We start from the raw sequence: 13,808 nt of genomic DNA on the forward strand, positions 1-13,808 counted from the left end.
AAGAAGAAGAAGAAGAAGAAGAAGAAGAAGAAGAAGAAGAAGAAGAAACTGACTAACAATATCCGAATTCCAGAAAATTTAAGGTCATTTGTAGGGATAAAAAAAGAAGTATTTTGGAGGTGTTTTTTTTTCTGGAAAGACCACCATCTCTGTGATGCTCATATGAGCTTGTGCCAGAATTGGCTTTTTCCATTAGGATGTGGCAGTATTCTGTTCAAGGATGTCTGCAAAAACCAGTGAAGATGAGAAAATTGGGACAATGGAGAATCCTACCCACATGGCATTAGATGTAATAAATAGTAAGCTTTTTAGCCAGTGGCATGGGTGGCAGCAGTATGACGGGGCTGACGAATGGAGAGGTGTCTAGGGGATACACTTTGCTATGTACAACTCAAAAGAATGGATGCTAACTTTAAGGGTTCAGTTTGCACTGACTCTTGGTCCTTTCCTCACCTCCTCATGGTTCTTTTTGAGGCACAGAAGTTCCTCCATCAGAGATCGGACTTGCGCCTCCAGGTCAGCCTTGCTCAGAGTCAGCCCATCCAGGATCTGCTTCAGGCCATTGGTGTCGGCTTCCACGAGCTGGCGTAGGGATAGCTCAGCTTCATAGCTTTAAAATCCAGAAAGGGGGGAAAAAGGCATTAGAATGTAGGTGCATGAGGCAAGCTCAGCAGAACTTCCTGCTTCGTTCTCCTCTGAGCCTCTCCCTGAGTGTGTTTCTGGGGAAAAACTTTATTCTTTGCAGCAGTGAAACCATTTGTTCTATGTCATGACTTAGTTATGCTTAAGTTCGTCTGCCAGAGTGACACCATCTTGTTGTCTGTCGAGGTGAGGCAATTTATTTTTCCATCCCTTGCTCTTATAGGCAACAGAGTGTAAGAAAACCATTGAGTTTGGGCTCAGGAGGCTTTGGGTCTACATTTCGTCTCTGTCTGTGTATAATCTATACACTTTTGTGTAAGTTCCTTTCTCATTATACCAAGGTTTTCTTGCCAGGAGCCAGGTTACGAGCGATTGGCCCTATTCATCTCACTGTGTATCTGTATCTCATCACCACAGGTGCTGCGTGCATGTTAGGGTCGTTAATTTTAATCACACTGAGTCTTTTCTGGGGTAGTGCTGGCAGGCTATGGCGTGGGGGGCTCAGTGGCTGTGGGGACAGTCTCGCTGGGAATGTTTAAGGCTGAATCCTATCACCAGTGGCAGCGCTGGGCAGGCTTACTTGGCTCTCAAGTCATCTGCAGCCAGTTTGGTGTTGTCAATTTGTGAGACCAGTCTGGAATTCTCAGCCTTGGTACACAAGATCTAGAATTAAGAGATTGCACACACGCATGAGACAAACACCAGGATTCCCTACTTTAAGAACTAAAGGGCCGTATGTTCCAGTTTCCCTAGTTAGAAGACTAGTTAGAATTTTCCTGACTCTTCAGCATGATGCTTAAGAAACAGGGGCAACATTGGAGAACCAGAGTTCTTATCTTACTAAGAGGGTGGCAAAAAGCATTTAAATAAAATCCTCTGTGCATGTTTTTCTATTAAAATATAGTATATGCTTTTTTTAATCTCTCCCCAATTTACTGTGACATAATAGAATGCAAATCCTGAGGCCAGCTTATTTTCTCAGAGTCTAGAATGGTGGCTCGTTTTTGTTGGTGCTCAGTAAATATTTGTTGAAAAAAAATTAAGTAAACCCAGATGTGTACCAGCAGATCTCTGAACAGGAAACTGAGGTTTGGTGTAGAGACGCACTACTTAAATACTGTCAAGATGACAACAGGGTCATTAAAGGTATGAGCGATTGTAACATGGATGAAAACTAAAACTATTTAGAGATTTAAAAACAAAAACAAAATACAGTTTCTCAGGGCCCTGTTCTCTTATTTTTATTTAAGATGTGGTAGCACCAGATTAGGTTTCAAACCTGAGTCGCTTGGTTATAAAAAGACAGAACACACTCCCAATAAGTAAAGAGAAATGTAAAATTTCGTGTATTGTCTCAAGATAAATTTCACTCCAGAATTTCTTATTCAGCATAGAAGGTTCTAGAGAGAATAAAATTGAACCGATAACCATGGTTTAGAGACCACTGATTCACAATTTGATTCAGCTCTTGGCTGAGTTCTTACCTTCTGCTGCAGCTCCTCAATGCTGGTGTAGTAGGACAGGCAGTCGGCACCCAGGACAGGGAGTGCCTTGTTGTGCTCCTCCTGGATTTTACCCTCTAGTTCCGCGTTCTCTCCTTCCAGCCTCTGCACCTTTTCCAGGTAGTTCGCAAGGCGTTCGTTCAGAATCTGCATGGTCTCTTTCTCATGGCTGTTGATGCCTTCACCGTACCAGCTGCACTCATCCAGACAGGGATGGAAGTTGTAGGTTCTTAACACGTAGTTAGGGGTGCGATAAAGGCAAGGGCTGGGGCGACAGCCCTGGCCCTGGGGAGTTCGTAGAGCATGGCCAGTTGACTGACCGTCATGACAACAGCTAATGTTAGAAGAGTTGGCCTTAATATTTGTATTCCCAGGGCAGTTTTGGGGCGGGGTTGAAGAAGACATAGTCACCGTAGATCCCTTGTTATCCATTGTGTGTGTCCAGCTTCACGTTGTCTCAGAGTCTGTGGTCACCACCCGAAGCACCCTCAACTGAGCCTCAATGCCAAGCCGGTGGCTTTTCTTCTTTGAAGTGCTTATATAGCCTTCCTTCCAGGTGGTGACACAAGAGGCGGGGTGTTTTCCTTTCTAATGTTTATGTTGAATCCCACAGGAACATCTCATTAATCTGCTCTTTACTTGCCGGAGAAGAGTTACTTGTCCCATAAAAATGTGCATTTAGGTGGTTACTAAGTTATTACCCATCGCAACCACTACTTGTCATCGGGTCCACAGCTTCACACTGGGCCTTCAAAAGGAACACCCGTCACACTCTTAACAGCATCCATCATTATGCAGGTGTGAGTGTGGTACGGCCTTTAAATCCTTGCTGGCCTTTCCGCCTGACATTCAGCTTGACCTGGCATGAGTCCAACATTCTTTTCCTTTCTTCTCTTAAAAAAAAAAAAAAGGGAAACTATTAATATCCAATAATTGTCAGCGAACTCAGAAACCAGCATTTCATTTTGGCTTTGATCTGACCAACTCATTTCCCCACTTTTCATCCCTCAGACACGGTGAATATGGACTAGAATGCTTAAACAGGGCCTTTACAAATCCAATTGCTAGGATCATGTTTCAGCTTTCCTGCTAACCAAGACGTTTCTTAGGAAAGAAACTGATTACTTTTTGATTGCCCAAAGTCTCTTTTTATAGCATTCTTATCGCCCAGTGTTTGTGTTACACGATCCTGCTGGGCTTGTTGTGATGTTGAAAGGCAGGCGTGTTATTTCTGAGGAAAAGAGCATTTCGCCTTTTTTTTTTTTTTAAGTTACTTGAGTCTGATTCCTCATGGAGGCCCCAAGAGAGAATGATTTCCCCACATTTCCCAGCTTCTAAAGGCGACCCACATTTACTATGCTTGCATAAATGTCACTTAAAGGTCCATGTGTCATTGGCTTGGTCAACCGGATGTGGCACTATAGGGAGACGGTAGAACCTTTAGGAGGTCGACAGGAAGTTAGAAGAGCATGTCTGTGAAGGGGATATTGGGACCCTAGTGCCTTCCTCTCCATTCCAGTTTTCTCCCTATTGCTGTGGTAAACACCTCAGCCTTAAGCAAGTTGAAGGAGAAAAGGTTCATCTCGCATCTTATGGTCCATCATGAGGTGAAGTCATGGCAGTCACTCAAGAGGCAGGAACCAAAACAGAGGCCACAGAGAAACACTGCTTGCTTAGGTTTGTTCTCTGGGCTCACATTCAGCTACTTTTCTTATATCTCCCAGAATTCCCTGCCCAGAAGAGGCACTGCCCACAGAAGGGTGGACCCTCCCCTATTAACCACTAATCAAGAAAGTGCTTCACAGGCACACCTACAGGCCAATCTGAGAGAGGCACTTTCCCAGTTGAGGTTCTCTCTTTCTGGACGACAATAGCTGTTAGGTTGGTACAAGCTCACCAGCACGCTCTGTGCTTCCTGGCTGCTGTGGCGTAAGCAATTTCCTCCACCACACACTTCCACCATGGTGTGCTGTCACCGTGTAGACAATGGAGACAACTCACCATGGATGGCGGCAGCCTCTGCAAGGATGAGCCAAAATAAATGGTTCCTCCTTCTAAGTGGTCCATGGAGGTATCTTCCCCCCACAGTGATGGAAACCTGATGAATATAACATCATTGGTTTGTGATCCTCTTACATCTTCAAAACCATAAGAGACCCCTTGAGTTTTGCTAACGTCATACCACTCATACACAACTTCTGCCTCTCCGGCCCATTTAAGGACCTCTGCGCTTACCCTGAGACCACACAAATAATCCAGCATAATCAGAGAATTAGCAGCTAGAATAAACAGAAAGGTATGCTGTGTTCTTGATTGGAAACACAGTTTACCTCATTAAATAAAAATCTCAACTGAATCTGTGTTAATTTGATTTACGACTCAGTGATGTATTGAGATCCTTCCAAAAATCAATGTTCTTCAGCTGGGTAAGATAGTTGGACGTTTTATGGGAGAAATCAGTCAGGAGAACAGAAACAGCCCTTTCAAAATATCATAGCAAAAATGCAAAACTTTAGTGATTAGAACGATGTGCTAGTGGGGTATGTGGGCAGTCACACTAATACAATAGACTGAGTAGCTCACGGAGAGAGTCCTAAACAGATCTAGATGTTATGTACGATATACAGGATGCTTAAGACCAAAGGGGAAAATGTAGAGTGCCAGCTGCCCTCTGGGACAATTCTGCATCACCGTGTGGAGGGGAAGAGAACAGTCTCCCTCAGAGCAGACGCATGGTTGAGGGAAGATGGCGACAGCTCCGAACAATGAAAGTTCAGTGGATGCCAGGAGGTGGTGGCGCACGCCTTCAATCCCAGCACTCGGGAGGCAGAGGCAGGCAGATCTCTGGGTTCAAGTCCAGCCTGATCTAAAGAGCGAGCTCCAAGACAGCCAGGGCTACATGGAGAAGCCCTGTCTTGAACAATAACAACAACAACAAACAACAACAACAAGAAAAGTAAAAGAAAAAAAAAACAAACAAAACAAATCCAACCAAACAAAAAAGTGCAGTGGAGGGGCCAGGTATGGAAAACACAGAGCATGGCTCAGGGTACAGCTCGGGTACGATGAAGAGGAGTTACAGGACAAAGCTGGCCAGGTCCAGGCCGAGCAGAATCACTGCCAGGCAACTAAGAACTTCAACTTGTTCCACGGGAATCATGAAACAGTTTTGCATACTAAACTAATATATTCAGTGGCTCTCTCAAGGTTCCTGTACATTTTATGTTTGTTGACTATCTCGAGACGGCTAAAGAAACACGTCAAGATAGGCTATGCAGAACAGCCATGGCATAGCCAGAATGCTGAAAGCGAACTGCTGGTGGGAAAACAGCGGTGACGGATCACCACTGTCCTATCACAATGGAAAGAGGCAGACGATGCCGTCATAAAGGAAGAGCCTCGCAGCTACAGGGAAGAGGGATTTTATGGATGGGAAGCAAACACGCTTACGGGGAAAGGAAAATTGACCACATAGTAAATAAGAAGACATGGGAGAGGCCAGAATAAGAAGTTAATGGATGGACCGTGGCTTTGCAGGAATCAAAGGGAGTCAGTTCAACAGTACAAAATAAGGAAGTGAGTCATGGGTAAAGCATCTTACTAAGAGGGAAGCAGAAAGAGGAAGAGAAACACTAATTTCCAGGCTTGCCATTTTTGGCCCCGAAAGTAATACAATCAATTTGTGGACTGTATATATATATATATATATATATATATATATATATAAAACACTGCAAAAAGATAGTTATCATGGAGAGCCACAAATCGCAAGAAAACGCTACTGTCGGCACAGTTATCTGTCTCCTTCCGGCCTTCTCTATACAGCTTTGAGATTAGGAATTGTCTCACATGTTATAGTCAAGCTTATCAGGATTTTATAGATTCTTAATTTTTGAGCGGCTGTTACAAAGACATTCCCCATTCTGGGGTTTTAAGTGAATCCTGCATTTTTGTTTCAGCATGTCTGTGATTTACGTTTTACATTTGAAAGCTTGGTCTATTTGGAATATGTGATGAAAGTAGTGAAGGTTCATGGGTACAGTTGCAGCCCGTCTTAATTTCTAAGTTTAACTTTGTTTTCTTAGAGTTTAATTTACACTGAGATGCATCAATTGAAAAATATACAGCCTGCAGAGATTTGAAACACACACATACACACACACACACACACACACCACCCAGATCAAGAGACTAGAACATCAAACACCAGCCTTGTAAATTTTTTCATGTTCTTTTCAGCTGGATTCCCCACCCTGCTCCACCCCTCATAGTGGCCTCCACTACAGATACACAACACTGTAGGCAAGCCTTGCTTGTTCTAGAAGCTTACATAAATATCAATCATATTGCTTATGTTCCTTGTTCCTGACTCCTTCATCTCATCACATATCTGAGATTCATCCATGCTCTGATAACTGCGAGCTCATCATTGCCACCCTGTACTATCCCATTACACATTATGGCTCATCTTACTGATATATGCACACACGTCTGGTCTGTGCAAAATGTGTGCGCGCCTAGTGCCCACAGAGGACAGAAGAGGGCATCAGATCCCCTGGAATCGGAGTTACAGGTGACTGTGAGCCATCCTGTGGGTCCGGGGAGCCAAGCCCCACCCCCAGCCTTGTCCTTGGCAAAAGCCAAGTGTTCCTAACCACTGAGGCATCTCTCTAGACTCGAAGACTTTGTTTTCTGACTCAAGATTAGGGGGATAAGGAACGATTCTGAGGTGCTGAAGTTCTAAGTGTTGGGCTTGTATCTACTCTCTCTTCTTTTGGTGCTGAAAATTTGGGATTTCTGAGTAGCAAAAGTTTAACTTCAACTTCTCTCCTGTAAGAGCAAATCTGAGACAGGCATTATTCTCACAGCAGAGACTTCTGGGCATGGGGCTGTGCAGGACAGTGGAAGGTGGGTTAGCAGCCAGCCTGGGGTGAGTAGCTGAGGGCGAGGCAGGGCCTATTTCCCCTCTGTAGCTCCAGGAAAGGGTTCATAATATATCAGAACTTAAAAACTCCCATTACTCAGTGACACCGAGGCCACTGTGATGTTCTGTGAAGCATTTGTGCAGATGCTGGTGCAAACCCACGGTGGTACCAGCCATATGCACTTAGCACATGCCATTATGCGTAGGATATGGTAACAAACTATTCACTGGGCTGTACTTTTAATGATCATCTTAGAGCACATTCTTTCTATGCATAAAGCAGCTTGCTGTAAGACATTATGCTCACCAGGAATGTTGTGCATGTTTGTAATTCCGTCTCGTGGGTGGCTAAGGTGGGAGGATTGTGAGTCTGAGGAGTGGCTGGGCTACCCGGCTATACCCTGTTTCAATGGCAAAACAAATGCAAAACTCCAACAAAGTACTATGTTGTGTTTTACCAGAGGAACCTCATGAAGCTTGTGTTTTCCATAATTCTTTATTGCATCAAGGGGTCTGAATGGCCACTATCACCTAAGGTTGCATAACTACACCCTGACATTCACAAAATGAAAGATATTGCCTATAACATATTATTCCAACATACTCGTGTTATGAAGTAAGACCCAACTGTTCTAAATATGTACTGTGAGGAGCAGGAGGCCCACAGGTCATGAACACTTCTTGCAGGTGAGGTTCAAGGCCACTGTTTTTTTTTTTTTTCTTCCCAGAGTCCTTCTGGAGTGCTGTCTACAGACCATGGAATGTAAGTCTCTCTCTCTCTCTCTCTCTCTCTCTCTCTCTCTCTCTTTCTGCTTTCTCTCACTCGCTCTCTCTTCTCTCCCTCCCTCTGTGTCTGTTAGCGCTTATATAGAGAGGTCACTGAAATTTTTATGTAACATCAAGTGTTAAAATTACAGACATTCTGTTAAGTGAATTCCTAATGCAATGACAACATCATATTCTTAAACCCCAAATCAGGACCCTTCTACATTTGACTGGGTGAATTTTACTGTTCAGTCCAGAAGCAGATTGCTATTTAAATGCTCGACGATCCAGAGGAATACCTGCTGTAGGTGTGCCCGTGCCCAGCGTTGAGGTGAATGTGGAGAATGGCCTATCAGCACTGTTTTTGAGATGCCAAGCTTCCCTTGACTGACACCCCTACCCTGTGTATATAATTTGCTCTTGGTTTATCATTGTCATTATCGTCGTCATCATCATCATCGGTAGCAGCAACATCAGCATCGCTGGCATCAATTTGTTGCGGGGTGTTGGGTGAACTGTAGGGTACATAATGATCTAGATTCCTATCAGTCATAACGTTGGCTTGTAATTTTCCAGTCTTAAAAATAAAAGCGTATTTGAGTCTCTCTACAAACATGGCCACACTGCTGTGAGGTAAGAAAGGGAAATCTACCTTGTGGCCTTACAGTTTTAGAGGTTTTAAATTATTGTTGGAAGATAGGAAGGAGTGGTTATTTGGTCCATGAAAGTGGACTATAGTATATATATATATAAAAAAAAATCTTGATTTTCTAACCTTAGCACCATTGAGAGCAGGGTGGGCAATTGAAGAGCAGGTTAGATCTGGGTTTAACCTGTACCATCAGAATAATGTCAGTTCAATACTATGCAAAGAGCTGTGTGGGGCTAAAGGTAGCTGGGGGTCCCCCAAGTGGCCTCCAATGATGAAGATTTTCCTTCTTTGATTTTACAGGAGCCCAGGCTGCAAAGAGCCCCTCATTTTCCAAAGACAAACAGATTTGCTGACCATACACATTTTTCTGCATGGTGGAAAGTAGCCATGACTCTCTTTCTGATGGGAAACTTGGATACAGTTCACAGAGAAGTGCTTACAGGTCCTGAGAAAATTGTTGAGCAAGAATATATGGATATATATGTATATACACACATATAATATATAAATAAATAAAATTATATTAGATATTATAACTATCTACAAATGATATAATCATATATTATAATCTTTTTATCGTTCATGTGTTTTATTAAGACCAAACAGGCAATAAGTTGTGGAGACAGAAACGTGCATTTGAAAGAGTAAGGCTAGAACACAGTGCACGCCCACTGGCTATCAGAGATTTCCATTAGTTTCTCCGTTTGCCTGGGTGGACAAGTTCTGTGTCCAAACCAGAGGCTGCCGTTCCGTGGCATGGGTGCTTGAAGAAGTGCGGACCTGATTACACATGCTTCTCATGTTCTGAGCCTGTGCTGTGCTCGTGGAGTTGGAAACGGGACCAGAGTTTCAAGATAACTGCTTGCAGGGTTGTTTTTGGATTTGGAAGTTGGTCGCAGTGTCTGGTGCTCATTCTGGGCTGCTGGCCTAATTAGCCACATTTTGTGGGAAAGAGGTCTGTGTCACGTACGTGGCGCTGGAGTTCACGTTCTACAGCTGTAACAAAAACCCAGGGCCGCGTACTCTGTAAAGAAAAACGCTTATTTGTCTCACAGTTAAGTTTTAAGAGATAGTAACATCACCTGCTTAGCTTTAATGAAGCGGTTTTTTTTTTTTTTTTTTTTTTTTTGGCAGATGGTGTCAGAAGGGTGACAGTGAGCATAAGGGAATTTCATGATGTGGATAGAAAAAGATCCAGAGGAGCTGACCAGCCTGCTTATACCTGACAGAAAGTAATTTCATATGACTTCCTACATTGCCCCTGGGACAATGCTGATTTGTTCACAAAGCTGGATTTAGCCATGACCCCATTCCATGAGGCCCTAACCCTTATGGTTCCTGTCACCTCAGGCAAGGCGTGGTGGCAGAAGTCTACCATATCAGCTACTTGGAAGCTTTTGTGAGAAGATGGAGATTTCAGAGCCATTGTGTGGAGTATAGTGAGACCTTGTCTCAAAAGCTAGAGTGGGGCTCCAGTGGCATAGTCAGTTAGCGCAGTGTGTGCGCGTGTATAAAATTAATACATATGTATATTATATATTAATCTTACAGCTGAAACAAAACTGCCATGAAGACAGAGGACAAGTGGGTGATAGTCAGACAGCCTGCAGGAAGATTCATCTGCTGAAACATTCCAAACGGTTTGGATTTGGGATTTTCTTGCAGTTTGTTCTTCTTGCCAGTTTTATCATCAGGGCAATCGTAGAGCTGGAACAACACCCCATGAGTTAATTTATCTGGAAAACATTTTACTTTTAAGCATTTTCACAACTTTTTATTGTTAGAGGAAGGGCTGTGCTGTGTAAACACATTTGATACAAAGTTTTAGGTCTGAAATTTATTTATTTTTTATTCCTTAAACCTACATTAACTACTATTAGTATAATTTGTATGAGTGCTCAAAAAAGGAATAGGAAAAACTGAGGAACTGTCCTCTAATTGTCTGTTGTGTTTCTTACTAGCTTTAGGTTTTGAAATGATCACACGTGCACAGGAAACTACAAGCAAGACACACCAAGGACCCGAGAATCACGCTTTCCAAAGCACTTATTTAGTTAGGCAACAGATGCAAAATGATGACATTAATATCAAGATGGAGTTGTTTTTAGTTCTGTATCATCTTCCTTCGTATAGTATGTCATTTGCAGGGAAATGGGTAGAATTGGAAATCATCATGTTAAGCAAAATAGCCCAACTCGGGTTGTGGAATTCATGTTTCTCTCGTGTGTATACGGAACCGAGAAACAAACACACATGAAAGTAGAAGAAGAGCTATCAGGGAAGAAGAAAGAGATTTGGGAGGAGGGGTGTAAAGGTGAGTAAGGGTAGTGAATGTGATCAAAACACCCATATTCGTGTGTGTGACGATGCCAAAATGAGACCCACCAATTTGTACAGTGAACGCAAATTAACAGAGTAGTTAGGTTTTGTTTGTTTGTTTGTTTGTTTGTTTGAGATGGGGCTGGATATATCACAGGCTGACCTCATTCCTGCTATGTAGTTACGGTTGATGTGAGCTACTGATCCTTCTCTGTCCACCTCCAGAGTGCCAGGATTATAGGCTTGCACCGCCTCACCCAGTGCTGCCATCAAACAAAGAGCTTTGAGCATGCAAGGCAAGTACTCCATCAACTGCGCTACATGAGCAGCCTCCAAAGTGGTCGTCTTGTGAGTGAATCAATACGCACAAAAAACGTAAGAAATGCTTCCGTGTTGATGATTTCTCTCCTTTTAGTATTTGACAAAATTGGTACTACTTCCTACTGGTTTCCGTGGTTGTAGTGGTTTGGGTATGCTGTGTCCCACAGAGGCTCGAGGGGGGGGGGTTGAAGGCTTGGCCCTCACATGGCGGAAGTTTGAAGAGGTAGGTAGGGTCTGGTTATAGAAAGTCCCTGGAGGTGGTGTGCCTTTGAAAGGTGTCTTGTTTCTGGCATCTTCCTGTTTGTCTCTCCACTTCCTGGTCACTCTGAGTGGACCAGCGTCTGTGGCACACTCATTTTGCAGTGGCATCCTGCCACCCTGGACCTGAGCAATGAACCCAGCTGCCCCTGGGCTGTACACTCTGACACCATGATTAGAAACAAATCTTTCCTACTTTAAGCTGTTCCTCTCAGCTATTCGCCTCTGCGACAAAAACATAGTGGTGTATGGTGTGAAACCTGTGGTTGTTTAAATCTCTCTCACCTGGCCCATTCTTATTTTAATGTTTATTCTTTGGTTTTTCAGAAGTCTCTCTCATCTTGTTTCTGAATTTATCCCTTTGGATGTTGGCTTATCTTCTTGAATGTCTATTAGTTTGACCTTTGTAAGATGTAGAAAATTTTCGACTCATATTTCTCTAAATGCATGTTGTCACCCACCTTCCTTCCCCTTCATCAGATGGATGAGGTGAAGCTTAGCCTTTCTCCTATGGCCCCAAAGTTTCCCAGAATGCTCCAGGGCTTCTGGGTTATTTTTCTCTCTGTTGTTCAGTCAGGGTGACATGTTCCTGTTCTGTGATCAGATTTTCCGCTCTTTCTCTTTTTGGCACACCACGTTCTGTGACTGAGCCTATCCACTGAGATTCACATGTTGGGTTTGTGGTATTTCTCAGATCTAAAAAATTTTTGCTTGGCTCTTCCTGACATCTTCTTTGCAGAGACATTCCTGTGCTTTTTGTTTGTTGAAGGAGCTAATCAGAACATGGTCATGGGAGCTTTTCTATGGCAACTTTTTTTTAAATCTCTTCCCAGGTTATTCTAGTATTCCCATTGGGCACCTTGGAATCTGTTGTTTGCAGGGTTTTTTTTTTTTTTTAATTTGACTTAATATTTTCCCAGCTTCTGAAAGAATGAGTGAATTCTGATAGACACCTGAATACTGGGATATTGTACTCTGAGACTCTGACTGTCATTTCAAATAGGTTTCCCTGACATTTGGGAAGGGAAGGGAGATGGTACCTCATGCTGCTGAGGAGGAATGGGAAGGCTTAGCTTTTCCACTTCTTTTTTTTTTTTTTTTTTAAAAAAAAAAAAACATCTGAAGGGAGGTCTCTTCCTTAGTGAGGGAAGGCTGAGATTTGGCTTCTTCCCTGGGTACTACCTGGCTGGGCGGGATAGTGTCTTATTACTACTGTTTCCTGTGTGCCCTTGTTATTGTTTATCTCCAGGCTTCCTTAGATACTGCCCCTGGGGACGTTTTCTCACAGCCAGAATGAGGTATTAAGTCCAAGCTCACCCCACAGTCTTCACTGCATTAGGGGCAGGTCTCATTATCACCCAGTGGAAATGGAAGTCCTGGTCCCCTCCTCAGCCTTCTCTGACTTGACCCCAGTGGAAAGTTCAGTGGCCTTTATGGCCTAGAAAAGATGGGAAGGCCTGTCCTGGCGGGCACGGGGACAGACAAAATGATCTTTTGTCTCTCTGGCATTTGTTTGGATTGAGTGTCTAGTGTCTAGTTTCTAGTTATCCACAGAGGCAAAGTTCTCCTTGAGACATCATTTTCAGGCCTGTACTTGTTGATGATACAGGAATGTTGACTCTTCAGCTCCTGCTCTGGGTTATAAGAGGTGAAAAGGAAATCCGAAGGTCCCACCATAACATCGTTCTTTGAACCTCTAATCTCCAGATGGTTTGGCTTCCTCCCCTTTTCAGCATATTATATTTGTTTCTTGTAGAATCCCAGGGTTTCTCCAGAATTTGATGATAACATTCTCTGCTGAAGACACTAGACACTGCTCACAGGTCATAGAGAAATCATGCTGGTCCTGACCAGAAGCTCCACCCCTACCGGCTCATTTGCGTATCTACTGCCATCATTTTGTTAAATGGGCTTGGTATCAAACCACCCTCTAAATTCATATCTGTATACCCATTGACAAGCGATGCTATCAGACTTCATCAGAGAAGTTTTTTTGTGCAGTGAATAGTGGCAACACAGAAACTCTTGACTAGTCAAAGTGCAGAGAAAACATGTTAGAGTGATGTTCAGCCACCAGTGAGATGCTACAGCACACCCTTGCCCCTGAGACTGTTGTGAAAGACGGGGGCAGAAAGATCGTAAGAGACAGCGGCCCAGGAGCGAACAGTGTCTTCTGAATGTGACAGGACCACTGCACTTGTGAACTCGGAGCATGTGTGGGTGCCACGCAAGATGAAGCCAGCCAACATTTCATCACGAAGTGAGGAGGGACTCACAGGCCCCCACGCCTAGCTGAGGAGCTAAGGACAGTCGATGGCTTCTTCAGGAGGGAAGGTCAGTTTTTTTAAGGGTGTGATTCTTGGTACGTAGGCTTTACTCTAGCAGGTGGTCACGTACACTTGGATATGCAGACAACACAAACTGG

At 43.6% G+C, this 13,808-nt stretch overlaps 1 protein-coding gene across 1 annotated transcript in view; it reads right to left on the reverse strand.

Moving 5' to 3' along the window:
* Krt39 (keratin 39) overlaps positions 1-2,576 on the reverse strand; it is a 6,800-nt gene extending 4,224 nt beyond the window's left edge. Inside the window, exons 1-3 of the mRNA XM_055620178.1 lie at positions 2,127-2,576; positions 1,223-1,305; positions 454-610 (exon numbers count right to left, since the gene is read on the reverse strand). Coding sequence (XP_055476153.1) covers positions 454-610; positions 1,223-1,305; positions 2,127-2,576 — 690 coding nt within the window. The remainder of the gene's footprint in view (positions 1-453; positions 611-1,222; positions 1,306-2,126) is intronic.
* Positions 2,577-13,808: the final 11,232 nt, after the last annotated feature.

The sequence above is a fragment of the Psammomys obesus genome, unplaced genomic scaffold (genome assembly GCF_907164565.1).
Source record: "Psammomys obesus unplaced genomic scaffold, mPsaObe1.curated_primary_1811, whole genome shotgun sequence".
Lineage (NCBI taxonomy): Eukaryota > Metazoa > Chordata > Mammalia > Rodentia > Muridae > Psammomys > Psammomys obesus.